The sequence below is a fragment of the Podarcis cretensis genome (assembly GCF_951804945.1).
Source record: "Podarcis cretensis genome assembly, chromosome: 3".
Lineage (NCBI taxonomy): Eukaryota > Metazoa > Chordata > Lepidosauria > Squamata > Lacertidae > Podarcis > Podarcis cretensis.
In genome coordinates this window covers 73,591,088-73,610,025 of record NC_137172.1, presented here as the reverse complement: position 1 = coordinate 73,610,025, position 18,938 = coordinate 73,591,088, and the positions used below count along the sequence as shown (strand labels likewise).

Genomic DNA, 18,938 nt, shown 5'->3' with positions numbered 1-18,938 from the left:
TTGGGGAGCCTCTCTGCAATACCCAACGCAACCTTAATTCCCCCAGCCTTTTCTCAAGAACAGAGAAAGCAGTGTAAACAAACTGTGTGTTTCATTCTGTAAACAAGAAATTCTCATTAATTGGAAGCAGCACAGTTCTAATTCTCCCTAAGAAAGCACCCCGGACAAAAAAACAACAAAACACACTGTGAATATAAGCCTTCTACAGGACAAGATGCAGTGTTCACTGGGCTGGCTTCCATCTCCTTTGTTCTGTCATCCTGCAGGGATGGCCCCATCATGAGACATATTGAGACAGTCACCTCAAGCAGCAGATGCTAGGGGGCAGAGATGGGATGGAGCTGTGTGTGCTCTGCACTCCCTAAGATAGCCTTCAGATGTAGTGGAGGATGCTGTCCCACTGCCCGTGTCAAAGTAAGATTAAACTCCCAGTCTCGCTGGCTTCTGTGCAAGGAATGAGGGGAGGCGTAATCTTGTCTGCCTCAGGCAGCAAAATGTCTTAGGCTGGCCCTGCTGCCTTGTCTAGTTCTGGCTGCTCAAAACTAGGGTTTTAAGTAGATAGCCTTCTCCTATTGTTTAACCCTATGTTCCAGTATAGAGACCTCTAAAGTTCCACATAAGCAGGCATGTCCCAAGTCAATTTCGGGGGCCTAATCCGGCCTGCCGGTCGGTTTAATCCGGACCCTGTGGCAGTTAACTTAAACCTGAACAACTTCAATCCTAAAAAAAGGTCAACAACTTTGGTCGGCCCCTTGGTTGGAAAGTTTCGACACCACTAAAAGGTAGGGCTCTTTTTAGAAGCTTTCCCAGTCTTTACAAACTCCAGTCATTCTAGTTTGAAAAGAGAGACAGACATTGGCATTGTTGACAAGGGGCATTATTTCATAGCAACAAAATATTACAGTCCAAACGGAGAATTAAATATACCTGCAAAAGAGGTATATTTTCAAAGAGAATGGCTAGAATCGAAGCAGATATGAGATGCAGCATTACAGAGCACAACCAAACAAAATGGGATGACTCCAACTCAGTAACAGACTCAACGGACATTTAAGTCAATTAATTTCAGTGGGTCTACTCAGAGTATGACTTAGATGGATACAATTTGGTGTGTTGAGAAATTCCCTTAGAAACAAAGGAGCATTCAGAAATGCTGTCTAGAGTGTGTGGGATTAAAATAAAATACTAATACTAATAATCAGAATGACATTTTTAATACATCTCTTAAAAATAAATTATACCCTACCTTTTTGAAAGAGCTCAAGAATACACACAACATAATAATGTATCAATGACAAATGATAATAACAAACAATAAAAAATAAGAACCCAAAGTTCAAAAATCAGCAAACAGCAGCCACCTGAAGTACACCCACCCACCAAATGTAAGTGCTACCAAAAGGTACCATTTCTTTCTGTGGTTAACTATTATCTGGTCCCAAGACAGTTTCATAATGTGATTCAATGGTTAAAAAAAAAAGTTCATTTTCGATTTCTATTTCAGAAGTGTTAATTCCCCATAAAATAGCACATTGCACTTTGCAATGATGCTTTATGTTTCACAGCCTTGCACTGCAAGCCCTGGAGGTGGTGTCCTCAGCCAAGTCTGCCCATGTCTTAAAAAGGAACCAAAAAGCATACAGCACTACCTGCAGGCATCGTGATATATTAGCAATCTAATTCATTCCCTGCACACTCTCAAGGGCAGCTGTAACTTGAAAGTATGCTAGCTGAGAATGTCATGAACTTTTTGAAGTATGCATTGGCAAAAAGTTAGTGGAAAGCTTCTACTGCATTCACAGTTCCCTAAAAGGAGGTCAGGCAAGTCCATTAAAAAACACTATTAAAAAAAACTGCACTCCATTTCAAGCCAGGATGTTTTTGCTACTGGTGTCACTAACAGGGAGAAAATAGTGACCCTCTGAACATCAACAATCCCTTTATAATCTCTTCTGCTCCAATTATAGCTGGAAATGTTTTCCCATTTCTTTAAATTCTGCACTTAGGATCACTGTACAATTCTGCTCATTGCTACATTTTCAGAGCCGGTAAAGAATAAAAGTTGCAGATATTGTAAGATGTACATTACAGTACTGATGGGGCAGAAAGGGAGAAAAATATGATCTTAAGAAGTGAGGGTGATTTAAAAATTGTGGGGGTATTTGACTATTAATTTTAAATCACGATTTCTTCCCCCATTTGTGTCCCTCCAATCCTCAAATATCCACAGTAAAAGCTTGATTACTCACACCATGACTACCTAAATACATGTTAGTGTAGCTCTATGTCAATGTAGAAAAACATTCCGAATTATCTAAACATTTGACTATCCTGATATTATGGGCGTTCTCTGCGTTGCTTATATAAATGGAGTTTAGGCTCTAACGGCTAAGCTTTATGAACACAATGAAGGCCCCCAGTAATTCATAAAGCTATACGAACAGTAAGTGGAGTCTTACCTTGTGGTGTCCAAAGTCATTTAATACAGTGCCAAGCTTCTTGGTGTTGGTATGAATCTTATGAGCTGCGATCATTGGATTTGGATCCCGCCAGTCAATGGACAGGCGATGGTACCAGAGGCGCTGTCCTTTCTGAATATGTGCCAGTTTGATACTGGGGTCAAAGCGATGCACCTCACATCCACTATTGGCCATGCTGATCTCAAACTGGTTGTTGTCACTGCCCAGTCTTCCCAAAGCAAACAGAAGAGGTATTGTTACTTCAAATAAAAACAAAATCTGAAGGATCGCTGCTAATAACATTTTAGCTCACCTATCCCTGAAGGACTTAAGGTAGGAAACATTAATTCTTGGTAGGTGTGCGGAAGCACTAGAAAGAGCTTACAATACCACAATTCTCAGAAAATACGTAAATAAAAACAGTAATAATAATAATAATAGACTAATGAAAAGCAGTCACTGCATGATTTGTCCTCCTAATTCTAATCAGCCCAGAAGTTTTCCTGAAAAGTGAGAAGCCAACAGTGAAGTAGAAGATACAAGGATTTGTTTAGAGAGGGCATTCCACAATCTAGGCGCTACACTCAAAAAGGCCCTGTTGCGTTCCTGCATGTTACACTTCAGACAGTGGGGGAAAGGGGCAGTCAGCAGGGTATCAGTAGTTGATTGAAGCACCTAGGCAAGTTCATATGCTAGTTTGGGGACCTTAAGAAACCCTGATTACAAATTATTTCGGGCCTTAATGGATATGACCAATGGATATGGTATGTTTAATTGGGCTCATAAGGAACTTAGCAGACAGCATAGTTGAAACAAAACTAGAATGATGTGCTCAGAACACATCTGCCCAGAAGTCTGTATGATGCATTCTGGAGCAGCTGAAGCTTCCAACCTCTTCAAAGCAACCTTCCCATGCAGATGCTTTAATCCGGATGTAACTAAAGTATGAAAGACTATGGTTAGGTCCAATTTCTCCAGTTCGGATGTGCATGTGCATTGCATGATGTAACTTCGTTCAATGGCTGTCAGCTAAACTTGTCAACTTACTCAACTGAAAGCCATTTTGTATGTGGTGAAACAAATCTGTAACATGTCAGGTGTTAATGGCATGTTGGCACATGCTTGTCACCAGTTAATGCTCCTGCTATCAAGGGGTGAAGGTGCATGTAGGAGTTTGTCCAAACACTGCAAGATGAATTAAACTCAGGGCATTCTCAGGGCTAAACGTCACATTATATCAGTCACAATTTTTTAAAGAGCATGCTTAGTGCTGCTTCCTTTCAGTCTAAAAACCAGTTGCTCATTAACTCCACACTCACCCCATCCCACTGGGCCTCAGAACAGTTTGTAGTAAAGAAGCACCTTTGGAACCAGTAGTAACTGGGGCAATTTCAGGTGGGAAAATAGGGAACAGGAGATGGCACCAAAGACCCATGGCTACATTTCCTTTAGCATAAATCAATAGTGTTAAGCACATTATAAACCACAGGGCCCTCCACACATAAGCTGAACTGTGACTGACTACTGCATGTTGGCAAGTCTCTACATATCATGATAACATAAGAAATGTTGTATGGCTTAAGGTCATACACAATGCTCTTCTGTGGGCTACACACAGATTTTCATGCTGCTCTGATTTCTGGAAATGGAGGCAGATGGGAACCTAGAAGAAAAGCTGAGCATCCTGTTTCCACCTAGTGTTCATTAGTTACACCTAGCTTCCTCTGAAATCAATGGAGTTTAAGTCAAGTCATAATGGGGATTACATGCAGCTAACAGCACAATTCTAACCATGTCTACTCAGAAGTAAGTCTTGTTGAATTCAATGGAGCTTACTTCCCAGAAAGTGGGGTTAGGATTGCAGCCTTAGTCTGGATCCAGCCTCATGAGTGTTCAGTAGCTAGAGGAAAATGTAAAATGAAAGCTGTCTTACATTCATTGCTGACTGTCAATTTAAAAATGCTTAACTATTGTGTGCATAGTTAAACACTTCAGAATGCTGAAAGCTGGTAAAACGTTTTGTGAGTCTGTGGGGTTTTTTTTAAAAAACAACAACACTCTTTCAGATAGAGCATTAATCTCTTTAATAAATTCAAACAGTGCTTTCTATACTAAGCCAATTTAAAAATGATCATTCAAATTCATTGATGCATTTTGCCATATCCCAGCCAGCCAGTAACATTGCCCTCTGTACACGACAGAGTGTTACGTGCCTCCCAATGGATGGAGTAGCAAGAAAATAATCTAAAATGGGCAGCCTCCAGAGGATTTGAGCTCTGCTCCATCATGTTCATATGAAATGCTTCTGCTTTTCATCTCACAAATGCACAGACAATAACTTCATTCCTCTCAATGTTTCATGCAATACGTATTTTTCATAGGGCTGTCCTTTATATACTCAAAAACATTTGTTTTCTCTCTAGTCATCCTCTGGGAAGAAACCAGCTGGTCTTCATTTCCTCTTTCATAAATAGAAATTCATTAGATAAGAAGTGTATTTCAAGGAGATTTTGTTTCATTCTGAACAAGATTGCTTCTCTGTGCAATCATACACCAAAGAGCAGAATTAAGTGCCAATGTTACTGAAAGATTGTAATTGGATTGGAGTCACAAGGAATTAGAATTGATTGCTATGTAATTCCTCAAGAATTGCAAACACACGCGTGCACACTTAATTTATCTGAATGTTACTAGAGTTCGTTTCTTATTTTCATTCTGTGCTTTAGGGAAAAATCTTCAGTGCTTATATATTCCAGCAGAAGGGACTGGTTTAGTTTCCATTTTTTATATATTTTATTTATGCAGCAAAACATTTTTTCAAAGGTCTCATTGTGCGCTTGCTTTTCTTAGGTTAGCTGAAGGAATTCTTAATGGAAGATAGATATGGAGGCAATAACGTTCTTTGAAGTAAGGTGACAAAATTCAACATGAAGTTTAAAACTGACTCGATTGAATTATTTCTACATAATCTATGTGAAATCATATGGAGGTAAGAATAGACCTGTTGGCTCAGAGTAAAGGCCTACCTAGTCCAGCATCCTATTCTCACAGTGCCCAACCAAATGCCTATGGAAAGCCCCTAAGCAGGACATGAGTGCAACAGCCTCTCCCCATTTGTGGTTCCCTATCAACCACTTCATCAAAAGCTTTTTGAAAGTACACAGTGTCAACTGAATTGCCTATATCCATAGGCGTCTTGTTGCAAAATGGATATGCACCAGTCTGTGCTTGAGTGGTGCAAATACCTCTGAATACACATTTGCATGACTTTTTTATTTTTTGAAAAAGTCGGCCACTTCAGCCCACATTCTTCCAATTAATATTGCAATGGTGTTGTTTTTTTAAAAGAAAAAAACACATATATCCTGGAACAAGATAAGCATAAGATAGCCTAGCAGATTGTGTGAAGAGCATGCCATTCATGATTGCTTCATTTGAATTTCCCCCACCATGTATCTACCTGTGCTTGAAGATCAGCACCTGAGGCCCTCCTTTGTATGCCACCTCCAAGAGAGGTTCAGAGGGTAGCAACAAGGGAGAGGGGGCTTTTTGGTTGTGGCTCCCCACTTATGGAATGCTCTCCCCAGTGAAACCTGCCTGGCACTGACACTGCTATCTTTTCAGCAACAAGTTAGTTTTTTCATGTACCCCCAGGTATTTGGTGCTATGTGATGGGCTGTTTTTAACACTGCTTTTGCACCAGTGTTGTTTTTGTTATTTTGTAATGGAGCTGGAGTGGTTTTAGCACTAAATGAATTGCTGCTTCTGTTGCTTTGTTTTAAATTTTGGATACCTTATATTTCTGTAAGTTAACTTGGATCTCTCTGAAAAGGGCCCCTTAAGAATGTTAATTAATAATGAATAACACAAATGGTTCCCCCCACTCAAAAGGGAGACTTACCCCAGTGAATATAGACGGCACTGCTTTCTTTTGATTTGATGAACTAAACTGAATCGGTCATCCAAGCATATTGACCATGGCCTCCTTGAGCTGTTGGGGTTTCCTGGCAGGTTGTTCATGCTCATATGATCACATGAAATCTGTTAAAATAACAAATGTCGATTTCATTCTGTGTTACAATCTTTCTACACATCTCACATTTTGTTTGAGCAGGGAGAAGGGAGAATGAGGGAATGTCTTACAGGAAATTGTTCAACAGTTATGTGACTGACAAAGTGGGGTGAGGGAAAGGCAGCCAGGCTTAATTTATTGTTTGCTTATCTCTTGTTTGTTTGCTTTGCTAAAGAAGGATGTGCCAGATCGAAAGAAGTCAGACGGTGAGAAGAGCAAGGCAAACATTAAAAGGCAAATAATTGAATTCCAGTGAATATTATGTGCCAGATGCATTTCACCAAAAACAGCTCCCTGGACTACAAAAGACCATTTATTTTATCCTTCAAGCCTTGGATTGGATTCCGCATTTGACATTATTTAAATAATAGTAACGACCTAACTCCCACTCTTAACTTTACGTTACTTGCCCTACAGGTCTGAAATCTGTATCTATTGGGATCTAGCTTCCCCACTAGAACATCAAGGCGCCTCTTTGGCACAGGGAGCCTCTCACCAGCTGAGGCTGCTCCAATGGGCACAACCTCTTTTGAATGGACACAGCCTGGCCACGGGGACCATGTTGAACCAGCTTCCAACTTAGATTACTGTATGTGGGGGCTGCCTTCAAAAACTGTGTGGAAACCACAGTGAGTCCCAATTAACAGAGACTGAGTGCTGAGATCGTATCACACCAGTGCTTAAATAGCTACACCATCTCCCAGTCCATTTCCAGGAACAAATATTGGGGTGGAACTCAATGTTGTGCCATTATGAACAAAATGCACAAGCATTTCAGCTTGCCAGATGTAACAATCGCTGCCCCACTGCACATGCCGTTCTGTGGGTTCTTGCGTACCCACACCGATACAATTTCGGGGGTTCACACACTCTGCAACATGCTGAAGTCACTCGTGCATGCCACACAACGTGGAGACGTAACTTGCGCATGCACAGTCACCAAGGAATACTGAGGGGGCCTGGATTTCTCATTGAATTCTTTGGGGGGGGCTCAGCCCCCACCCCCGCCCTGATGGCACCCCTTCCCTAGTGTTGGCGCTGATTTGAAAGTCCTACACAACTTGGGACTAGAAGGGCCAGCCTGAGAATATTGCCACCTGAGGTGGACCAGCAAATGCTGCCCAGCTCCCCCCGCCCTTGCTTCAAATTCCTCATGGTGCAGCAGTACAGATGCTGCTCACTGTTGCTTTTTCTACTCCCTTCTCCCCCCCCCCTGTCCTGATGCTGCAGCCATTCTGTCTCCTGGTGGCTCGCTGTGAGGAAGGTCACTAGCCACCTTTCTCAAAGTAAAACATTGGGGTGATCAAACAGGATGTGTTATACAGTGTCAAAGGAGCAGCAGCAGCACAGGCTGCTCTCCAGTGTGTGTGTGTGTGTGTGTGTGTGTGTGTGTGTGTGTGGTTGGCCTTCTCAGTAGTAACCCCTCAGCAAAGCACATGCTCCTGGTGATGGGCATTGCTTAATGCTTGCTTAGTTTGTTATCTCTTTGGTGCCTGGTGAACTCCTTTTCCATTTCCTAGGCCTTTTAATGAATTCAGCCCGTGATATGAAAACATTTTCCTGCTCTTTTATAGGCTGTTCCCCCATCCCACCCCCGCTGTTAGTTTTGATATCTTCACATTTTCCGTGGTTGTGTGTAGTAAAGAAAGTCATTTTGAAAGAGAGGCTATACATATGGTAAAATAATATGATTTTCTTAAATGGAGGTTGTCCTACAGGCATGCGAAGCAACAGTCAAGCCAATATAAAGGCTCTAATAAAAAAAAAATATCTCTCTCTCCCACCCGCCTCCCTACCCTCCCGTGGGGCTTAAATCCCTGCTCATTTGAATACCCATATGTTTAAATCCATTCATTCTTTTTCAGTGGATGTGCTTAAATAAATCCCACTGGAGAAAATGAGAATTAATTATATGTTCAGCTCTTTGCTGAACACATTCTATATAAAGTAAGAATGCACTGTAATAATCCCATCTAGAACTCACAACAGGATTATTTGCTACAGAAGGAGTCAAACTAACAATTGCCCAGCTATGCACACATGAGAAGCAAAAGAAATCTTGCCTCAGAATTCCACAAGGTTCCACAAGGCAAGGTTGCTCATACTCTGTAGTCCAAAGATTCAAGCTCTGTACCATAATACTCCAGATTCTGCAATCTGAATAAATTTTACACACACACACACACACACACACACACTTGATTTCCTACCATAACGGCTTTCACTTATTTTATTTATTTCAATGTATTTATATCCCGTTTTCATTTAATTTATATATTTCTGTTTGGAGTGCCTAGGCTGTTCCTGAAGAGAAACAGGAAGCGTATTCAGGGGACAGAATTATAACACCCCAATAAATAAAAGTCCTGCTCAGCCGCTCCTGGTTGGCTTTGAGATTTCACAAGCCAGGATGCTAGAGGCCGTTTCTGCAAAGAAATGGAAGAAGTTTGAAAGAGTGATAGTTCCACTTTCACCACTTCTTAATATATCACAAAAACCTGCAAAACCTATTCAGCAAACAGGATTTGTGGGATTTTGCATTCTATTAAAATCTGCAAAGCCTGTTTGATCAGTGACTGGAAGCAACACTGAGATAGAAAGGCCTCTCTCAAACCACTCTCTAAGGACTAGAAATTTTCTAATGGGAGGGGACACATTTCCATGTTTACAGAGTAATATCTAAGACACGTAGAACTATGAAGGTTCTTGAAGAATTTGATTCCAATGCTAATTGATATAATCCTGAACAACTGTGCAGTTTGAAACTGAGTTGTCTTTTGGATTTCGTACCCCTCTGACTTTTGTGTTATTATTCTTGGCTGTGTAAACACCATACATTTAAACCACATTACTTCCCACACAACTGTGCCCTCCTGTAGCACAGAGAAGGTTGCCAGGGCTTTTTATCTGATATTGATGCACGCTGAGGGGTGGATATTGCTGGATTCCTGGGATAAAAAATTATTTATATGTACTTGTCTTTAACTGCTGTAATGTACAGTATCTTTTATCTTTGCACTCAATTTTCTTGGCCTGCTACCATAACAAACTGCTTGGTTGCCCAAAGCATCGGGAACTGTATGTAGTTTGTTAAGGGTGCTGGTAACTGGAACTCTATGAGGGGTAAACTAGAGTTCCTAGGATTCATTTGAGTACAAGAAATATGCTTTAAATGTATGGTGTGTGTATGCAGTCCTTGACTCAAAAAATGTATCCTAAAAAAGCATATTTTAGGATAAAAATGTTTACAAATGAGATTAAAACATATTAAAATTTTAAATATATATTTAAATGCAAATTTTCATATTATTTTCTCTTTAAAGTTACAGATTAGCACAGAAATGGGATGGCATGATCACAGGGAGGAAAGAGACTGATCCATTCATCCTGACACAGAACACGCACTGTCTTGCTTATACGAAAATCCCTTCAGACTTTCCAAGACTGGAAAAAAAATCTATAAAAATCCTACCCATGCAAATGGAAGTTGAATTAAAGAAGCAAAAATGAAAATCAGGAGTCCGCCTTGACTAAAGCAGATGCTAACTAATCCTTCCTAATGAGCAAACTGAACAAACATGATTAACGAATATTAAACTTTATGAATGTGTTATATTGGGAGAATTAACACTGGAAGGGCTGGATGATACTGTGGTTATTCTCACTCCTCCGTTCTTCATTCCTACAAGATTTTTATGATTTTTATTGTAAGGATCTGACTTTCCTTCCTCTACCCTCCCATAAATGTAGTAAGCACTTGTTTTAAATATGGGAGTGGGAGACTGCTTAACTGTGCAACACATTAAACTGAAGTAAAATTAGTAAGAGTTCTGTTAACATTGCTAGCAGGGGTCACTGATGAAGGAACTGGTGGGTATTTTAGCAGGGCAATTTCAATCTTTATAAGAAACTATTGGGTGCTGGGGTGGAGGCAGGGGGTGCCACAGCCAGCACCATGAAAGCATGTGATTGCTAACTAGTTAGCTTTGCCTCAAACCCCATTGGGATGCTGATGCCAGCTAATCAGCAACCATATGCTTGCATGAGGCTGACAGAAGTGTCCCTTTCTCTAGCACTGCCTGCTAATCTCTGGTAAGAACAAGAATTCCTCTACCTTCCTTGATCTCCCAGCAATGTTCACCAGCACAACGAGTGAACTGGTTCCTGATCATAGCAAGCCGTTGAAATGGTAATAGTCCTTGTAGATGTCATGAGTCCCATGGAGGTGTTGGTCAGATTCTGAGGTGGAATGGGAGGAGCTCAGGGAATCAGAGCTATAGGCATTGGAACCCCAAAAACATGACTGAGCCCAGGAGGGAGCCAGAGTCTTCGCAGAGGGAAATCTGGATCCATTGGAGGGGCTTAATGGTTATATAAGAGCCCCATACCCATATTATATCCTCACTAACAGCAGTCATGAATAAAGGCATTAAAAGAGTCCACCAGAATGATAGAGAGAAAAGATAGCTTGCTGAAACCATGAAATAAAACTGCAGAACGCTTAAAGTTCATTGTTAGGTGGGAATTCTGCAGCATCTGGCAAAAAGAGAATGCGGATTCCTCTTCCTTCTCCATTTTAATTTATGCCTGCCTGGAGGAGTTGAGGCATTCATTCCCCAAACTTAAAAGTCTTGATTGCTATGCCAGCAACTATAAATTCTCTACAAATTGATGCGCTTGTAGGTTTTGACCCAGCTAGTGAAGCCTAGCAGATTCTGCCACATTTTATTACATCCTTGAGTGCGGCAAAGGGCTGGCTTGCTGCGCAGTGAAGCTACTTCACTCCGTCGCTCTAGTCAAAAGCTAGGTTGCATTTCCACACCTTCAGACCTCACAGGTGTTGTTTCATTGCTCTCCTTTCAAATGCAGTTATTTGATTTTCAAATGCAGGATGTGTTTCTGTTTTGTTTCATCTGGGTGCCACTTTTTATGTGTGTGGTTTTTTTTCCTGGCATGGAGAACAATAGTAGTGCTGGAAGAAGTCTGCACTTTTCAGGTTATGAGTGGAGGGAAATGGTCTCTTTCCAACTCAGGTTTATCCTCAGTCCCCAAGGTGGCAACGGCAGTTATATCACCATTGCATACTTTTCCTAACAGGAAGGTTTTCCTACATAGACAACAAATGCAGGAAACGAAGTATTATACAAGTATTTAATATCTCAACCCCCCCCCAAAAAAAAACCAGGGTAAAGATAATATGGAACAGTTTGGTATCACACGTCACTTCAGGTATTCAAGGCCTTGACTACTGAAAGGATCCTCAGGTAAGCCAGGTCTCTGCTGTAAGAATTCTGTAGCTTAGAACCTCAGCACAGGGCAAATAGTTCCATAAAGGCATAAAAGCAATGCCCAGTCAAACCACAGAAAAAGGGCACTGCAGAAAAGAGTCAGGGTGCAATGCAGCATAAACGACATGCATGTTGCAGTTTCAGAGATTTCTCACCATAAAGTGCACACCAGTTTGTAAGCATTCACTTAAAAAACAAAGCTGTCCTTTGACAGGTTGAGTGGCACATGCCTAAGACAAAGTCATTGTCTTTATGCTTGGGAGCATTTCATGGGGAAATGTTTTCTCAAGGGAATGTACATCCATCATGTAACATTCATTGCTCTTCCTAGAGACAAAGCAATAGTACTGGGGGTGGGGGAAGGAGTTAGGAAAATGGCTTTCAGACTACCATTCAGATGCACATTAGATGTACACTTCCAATATGTGGTCCCACAAGTCATTTGGGTGACAGAAACGAGGTACACTTGGAAGGGAGTCCCCCTGAACTCAGTGAGGCTTACTACTGTGTAAACTTGCACAGGATCATTATGTCAAACTGTAATAATGCAAGGTTCATGCACAATTCTACGTGCTTTTGACTCATGTGTTACAGCAGATACTGAAATATCTTCTCACACTGTGATTCTGCTCTGCTCACAGAAGTGATTTGCATGAGCACTTCTGTTAATGAAAATTGCAATCTGGGAAGCTGACCTGAAATATTCACCTTGCAGGAGTGATAAATACCCTTCACTATTCCTCTTCAGTGAAGGAGAGTTATAAAAGTCAGAACATATTCTCTCTTTTAACAGGAATCTGGAACAGTGTTAGAAACTGTGATATGAAAGCCAGGAGTTAAATGGCACCTTAAACCTAGGTTATGGGCACAACAATGGACGGTCTAAGCGCACTTTTTTTAGTAACAAGAATACAAAGCTGAAAATGAATGAACCGCAGTTAAAATATTATGTTCATTTTTCACATGGTCTAGTCTTCATCTGAAGACTGCAAAAAATAAAGCTATGCTTCCCCTATCCACCCCCCTAATATTCTTAAGAGGGTCTTCTCCAGTCTTCAGAGAGTAGCTGGAAGTGGGGAAGCAGAAAAAGGTCCTCCTTTGCTTCCACTCTGCAGTTTTAATCTGAAATCTTAGGCGCAGCACTGTGGTCAGACCTCCGAAACTGATCGTGCTAATGAAATTCCTTGTCGCAAAACACGCCTGGAACAATGGGCGTTTTGAACGCTGATCTGGAACTAATATTGACAACTGATGCTAGCTTTAGGGAGGATTCCAGTTCACTCTGCATTTGAGGGTGAACCTTTCGCCCTCCACCCCAGGTCCTGTGCACATATCAGAATGTAGTTCTGCGGATTAAGTCGCATAGTCAACAAACCAACCCACACATGGGTCCTGCACTTACAAGACAGTCGAGGGCTGCCTCTTTCTTCCTTTAAATGTTTTAAGCTGTTTAGAGCAACTGCATGCAGTAAAAATTCTCTGTTGAAACATTGTTCAAAGACATCATCTTGTTCAGTGGGGAATTGTATGGCGAAAAGGATGGCTGCCCCATGTACCTGTGGGAGTTGCCATCTTTTTCTTCATTCAGTTCCCCGAGAAGAGACTGCACATTTTGATGTATGGTCATTTCCTGGGAGCAACTTAAAAATATATATATTTTGCCTCATGGAGCTGCTCTAAAGAGCTTAAAATGTTAAGGAAGAAAGAGGCAGTCCATAGACTACTTCAAAAGTATTTTTGTTTGTTTGTTAAAATGGGTGTATTTATCCGCCCATAAACAAGATGAAACAGAATTATTTTTGTTTAAAAAGAAAAGAAAATGAAACCAGTACAATTTTTTGAACTTTACCTTTGGGCTACAGTCTTTGGGAGCAAAAACCCCCAACACCCTTGTGGTTTAGATCCTTTGCTTAAGTTATTGTGGAAGAGCTATACCAAATGAACAGAATTTCATAAAGACGAAGATTAACCAGAGTCATATAACAAGAGGTTAGGAGGGGTCTACAGCTGCCATCTGTGAGAAAGTCTTCATTTGTTCTGAAATTTGCATGAAATGGAATGCAATCCAGGAGATTGTACTAAACTTCTGAGATCCAAGAATACATTTTTCCCCACCAAGGGGATTTGATGTCATATAACACAATACTGGTTACCTGGATAGAGAAGTGGTACATCCGACTTTTAATTCGAAGGGACCCTATTCAGGCATACAATGAAGTCCACCCAAATACTCAATAAATTTCCCCTTGTGCAAAAGAACTTCCTTCTTCTACCCCCCGAAACCCTCCTGCACCTCCCAAATCTGCTCCAAAGGGTCAAGCTTTCAGGACAGATTTTGGGGGCATGCAGGGGTATTCAGGGGAGAGTTGAAGCCTACCTGAACAATGTTGGATATCACCCACAGCTCTCTTCTTGAAAACCAATAGTTTGGACACTGGGGAGTGGATACATGTTGGCCTTGGACTGGGGAAGAATCACCCATGAAACTCATTGGGTGAACTTAGTCCAGTCACTAGCCTAATCTACTTCACAGAGTTATTGTGAAGCTACATATTCTAGAGCTCGATAGATGGAACGGTGGAATAGAAGTATATTTAATAAAATAAATAAATACTCGGAAGTGCTTCAATGTTTTAGAGACGGTGTGCCATAAAATGCACAAACAATAAAGACCCCATCAAAGCTTCCTAGTTTTCAGGGTAATGATGGATTTTGTGAATCAGAACACCACTTTAGAGCTTTTGTTTTGACTACTATTTTTATCTGAAGCAGTGCCTGTTAAATGGTAAAATCACAAAATGAATGGTCATACCTTACCCATTATGCTACTTGCTGTATGATTATGCCATAGATTTTTTTTTTCTGAGAACAAATCTATATAAACTGTGATTTCCTAAATGACTGTCAAGATGAAAACCAACCTGTGCAGTGCTGATGTATTTTAAGAGCCTGTGGGCTTCGTTATTCAGGGACGCTGTAGGACTTGCCCAGGGTTGCAAATTTATGTGCCAGCGGATTGTCTGGAATACCAAGGAGGGACAAAAAGAATATTAGCATAGTCAAGAACAAACATATCTTCAAGAAAAGACATTTCTAGATCTAGAGCAAATGCATTGAAAGTCTAAGTATACTATGTCAATATATGTTTTATATTTAACAATACTTCCACCCAGTGCTTTTTTTTAGGCGGTAAGCCCCGGTATGCCATAGGGCTGTCTCTTTTTCCCTTGCCTGCCACTGCTTCCTGTGACGGCAGGCACCAGTTTTTGCAGAATAGGCATTAAGTTAACTGTCCTATAATTTCCCGCATCCACACTGGATCCCATTTTATGGATTTCTTTTTTTGTGGCTGGCTTTATGAGGTAATAATAAAAATTTATAAAAACACAAGCTTGTTCTGTATCTGTTCCTGCCAGCCATGTGGAATAATGGATGCAGCCTATCTAGACTTAGAGGAAATCAGAAAGAAAGACCAAGATCATATGAAAAGCTGCAAAGCGCTTATTGTCAAACAGGGCTCCCCAAATCAGGCCTCTGATTTTGTGAATCTAACCTTATAATACAAGAAGCTATTCTGCACCTGCAGAGAAAAGTTATTCCATCCGCCCGCCACCCCGACCATTATGTGGTGTCCTGAAAGAGGCAATGTTGTTGCCCACAGCATGGCATGCTCTTGATTTCATCTCTAGGGAAAGCTAGTGTCAGCACTGTTCGTACTTTTTGGAATCTGTGAAACCTGTCAGCTCAAAACCTTGGAGATCCTGTCAGCCTAGCATATAACTTTTCACACATAAAATAGGACAGGAAAGAACTTGAGAAAATGTGCTTGCATTAACAAAGGCAATTACATTCTTTCCCACCCTCCAGAAATCCATTCCCTTGGTGGAATCTCTGTCATCATGTCAAAAATGCATATGGCCACCCTTTTCCTCTCAGAAATAAAAAATAATGCTCTTTTAAAGCAGGGGTGGCGCATCAGTGGCCAGGCCATATTGTTTGAGTACAACTCCCACCCCCTCAGACCTTTAACCATGTAGGCTGGGGCCTGATGGGCATTAGAGTTCAATAGCAACACAGTTCCAATTTCTTTATTGAGGTACTTTCATCTGGCTTCAGAAGGAAGAGAAATCAGACTCCATTGACTTAGCTGAGGGACAAGCTGAAACCTGCATAACCACTAGCACAGCCTCATTTGAACATCTGCTACTTCCTCCCACCTTCCACAGGAAGATTATGGTTAAATGCAGACTCCATGGCTGCAACATCAGTCAACTTTCTTTCTTTCCTTCCCCCATCCCCTCCTTGTTTTGTTTACCATTTGCCTGGAGAAATAGGATTTTGGTTTGCCTTTGTATTGCCCTACTGGGGATGCTGGAATTAAAAGGGATTCTTCCATGCTGTTGATACGCTGTTGATATGCTGTGAACGGTAGTTTCATTTGATATTCAGAGACTGGGGAAGTGGGGGAATGTATGATGTCCGAAGTAGGAAGTTATGCTTCCTCTCTCCTGTTCTCTATGATACACCTAATGCCAACCACAGAAAAAGTAAACAAAGTGAGAGCCAGCTTCTGATGGCAAGTATCACTACGTTGAGTTCCACAGGGATTTTTGTTAGAAGAGGTGCTGAATAGGGCAATGTATCACCAGCCAAACATTGTGACATAGTGACATATCAGGATGTTGAAAAGCGGGAGTGGTGGTGGTTTCACCCTGGCACCTTGTGGGGCCAGGGCTGATGCAGCTTGTTCCTCCCTCCATGTGCCGGGTGATGGCGGTGGAGGGAGTCAGGCAATCCCCACCCACAGTATACCACCGGGTGCCATCACGCTCTGGCCCTCAAACCAGTCCTGGGCGATACATCGATACAACGCCCAGGCCTAGTTCTGATGAGGAGTTATTTCATTCATTAATTTGTGCACAGGCATGTTCAGATTTGGATCTTAGGTATTAACACTGTGCTAGTGGGATCTTTTCTGACAAAGCCAGTGTCCTGCTCCTGATATTTATCATTAAGAAGAGTGAGCTCAAGCAGGAGGAGCAGAGTTGGCGTTAGAGAACATGGATTAGGAAACCTGTGTTTTTCCTCTATTGCACAGAAAAGGAGAAAATAAATATATGTAAAAATAATGGGAAGGGAGGTACCCATCAGGAATTCTAGGAGGTTGGAAACTAAAACACAGTCCCTAAACAAAGAGTGCAATTGGGGATTTGATAGGGCAGAGGTCTCCAAGCTTTTTAGGCCATGGGTGCCAGCCCCTCTCATCACTTCTCCCCTCCCGTCCACTGGATCACCTCCTTTCCCCCTCCACTGGCAGAAGCAGAAAGAGAGAAGGCACCTGCACACCTATTTTGCTTTTCCAAGGGAGCTGAGTAAAAGTTGGATCCAGTAGAATTGATCTGGGCCTTGGAAAGCACATAGAGCTTAAAGAGAAAATGGGAAATTGTGTTTAAAGATGAAATGGGAAGAGTGACACTATGTGCTTTTCAAGAGATAAAAAAGGTAACCCTCTCATGACCAAGGGGGCAGTGAGCGTGGGTGTTCGAAGGCTTTGTGAGTGCTCATGCCATTCCACCCATGAGTACAGTACCACATTGGTAACCATATTTCTATCATAAAAACCTCAAAGCCTGTGGTAGAAACGCCTTGTACAATTTGAGAACACTAACAGAAGCAAAAGTAAATTGGGTGCCAGGCTCTGAATTCATCTACAACCGACTTCATGGAGGCCATATCCTTAGGACTACCAGAAAAGGACGCTTTGCAAGGATGGATGGTAGACACATTGCAGGGAGCGGGGTGGAATGTAATGAGAGGGAAAGGGCAAAGTTCAAAGACAAAAGGAGGATGAGAGTCAGACCAGATCAACAGCCATGAATGGATAGCGTGAGTCATATTTTTGCAGCTTAAATAAACACTGTCTTGCTGGGAGCCAAAAACACTACACGAAGCTTTTTGTTCAATGAGAGTAGAATTCTCCCTCGTCCCCTTGTAGAGGAATGATGAAAAGAACATTTTATAAATTTTTTGCAGTTGACAGCCAGAAAGCAGACTTCGGTTTTTCCATCACTTAAACTGTTCTTTTGCACTCTCCTAACTTTCCATTACTGGTCAATGAATGAGCTTGCATGCCCTTCAAAACTGAAGCTGAAATACCAACTTACAGCATCTGTCACTGCTATCTCATTTCTAGGCAGCAGTGTTGAATTGCCTGGGCCCATTGGGAGGGAGAAGCATGAAGCTTTCCAAAACCATTCAAAACTTTCCTACAGCCAGACAGCATTTGAAGGAACTTGAAGGCTAGAATTCTGACAGGTCAGAAGACAGAGATGAGAATGAGAATTGACAACACTTGCCCAGGCAGAAGCCAAGGACATATGCAGACCTGAGTCCAGTTAATTCAGAAATGTCTTTGTGGCAGGCAGTGCATGTACCACACAAAAGAAAGTGAACCTTAGCATATCCAAACCTACATTTTAAATGTATTTTTACATATAGCTTGTAGCGGGTGGGGAAAACATCTGCTGCAACAAACTGAACTTGTGTCTTTATTTTTTTAAATAAAATACTTGCCACCTTTCTGAGAAGAATTTTTTATCGTGGCAGATCTAATGTAGTTAATGTAGTATCTAGGTTAGCCAACATGGCACCCTCAAACAGTTGTTGGTTCATAACTCCCATCAGCCCCAGTCAGCACGGGGCTTGGTTTGGGGAGGGGGTTGTTACTGGCAGGGGAAGATATACAAAACCAAGCAGTGCTAAAGCAGAAACAGACCCCAAGACTGCTAAAAACTCAAAAGCTTATTTTCCCTCAGTCAAAATCCAAAGGGCCCAATCGTTCCTTTTATCTCATGCCCCCAAGCTTTAGGGCTATTCTACCATTTTTATGTAAAGAAATACCTGTAAAGTATTTTATGTAAAGAATCACCTGGTGTTCACCATCAACCAACAAATACAAGCTGGGCCTGTACAGAGGCTTTTCACTATGCTTATCACAACAGAACAGCTTGGCTCATGGCAAATCAATCTGACATTTTCAAAAGGAATAAGAAATTTTGGACTTCCGGGTTAGCGCCTCCGGCAATGGCGGAGCTCCTCCGATCGGGAGGAACCGGCTCC

At 41.5% G+C, this 18,938-nt stretch overlaps 1 protein-coding gene across 1 annotated transcript in view; it reads right to left on the bottom strand.

Annotated features, from left to right (window-relative positions):
• METTL24 (methyltransferase like 24) overlaps positions 1-18,938 on the bottom strand; it is a 73,910-nt gene that overhangs the window by 28,736 nt on the left and 26,236 nt on the right. Inside the window, exons 2-4 of the mRNA XM_079971731.1 lie at positions 14,741-14,839; positions 6,361-6,500; positions 2,460-2,688 (exon numbers count right to left, since the gene is read on the bottom strand). Of these exons, the coding sequence (XP_079827857.1) occupies positions 2,460-2,688; positions 6,361-6,500; positions 14,741-14,839 (468 nt within the window). The remainder of the gene's footprint in view (positions 1-2,459; positions 2,689-6,360; positions 6,501-14,740; positions 14,840-18,938) is intronic.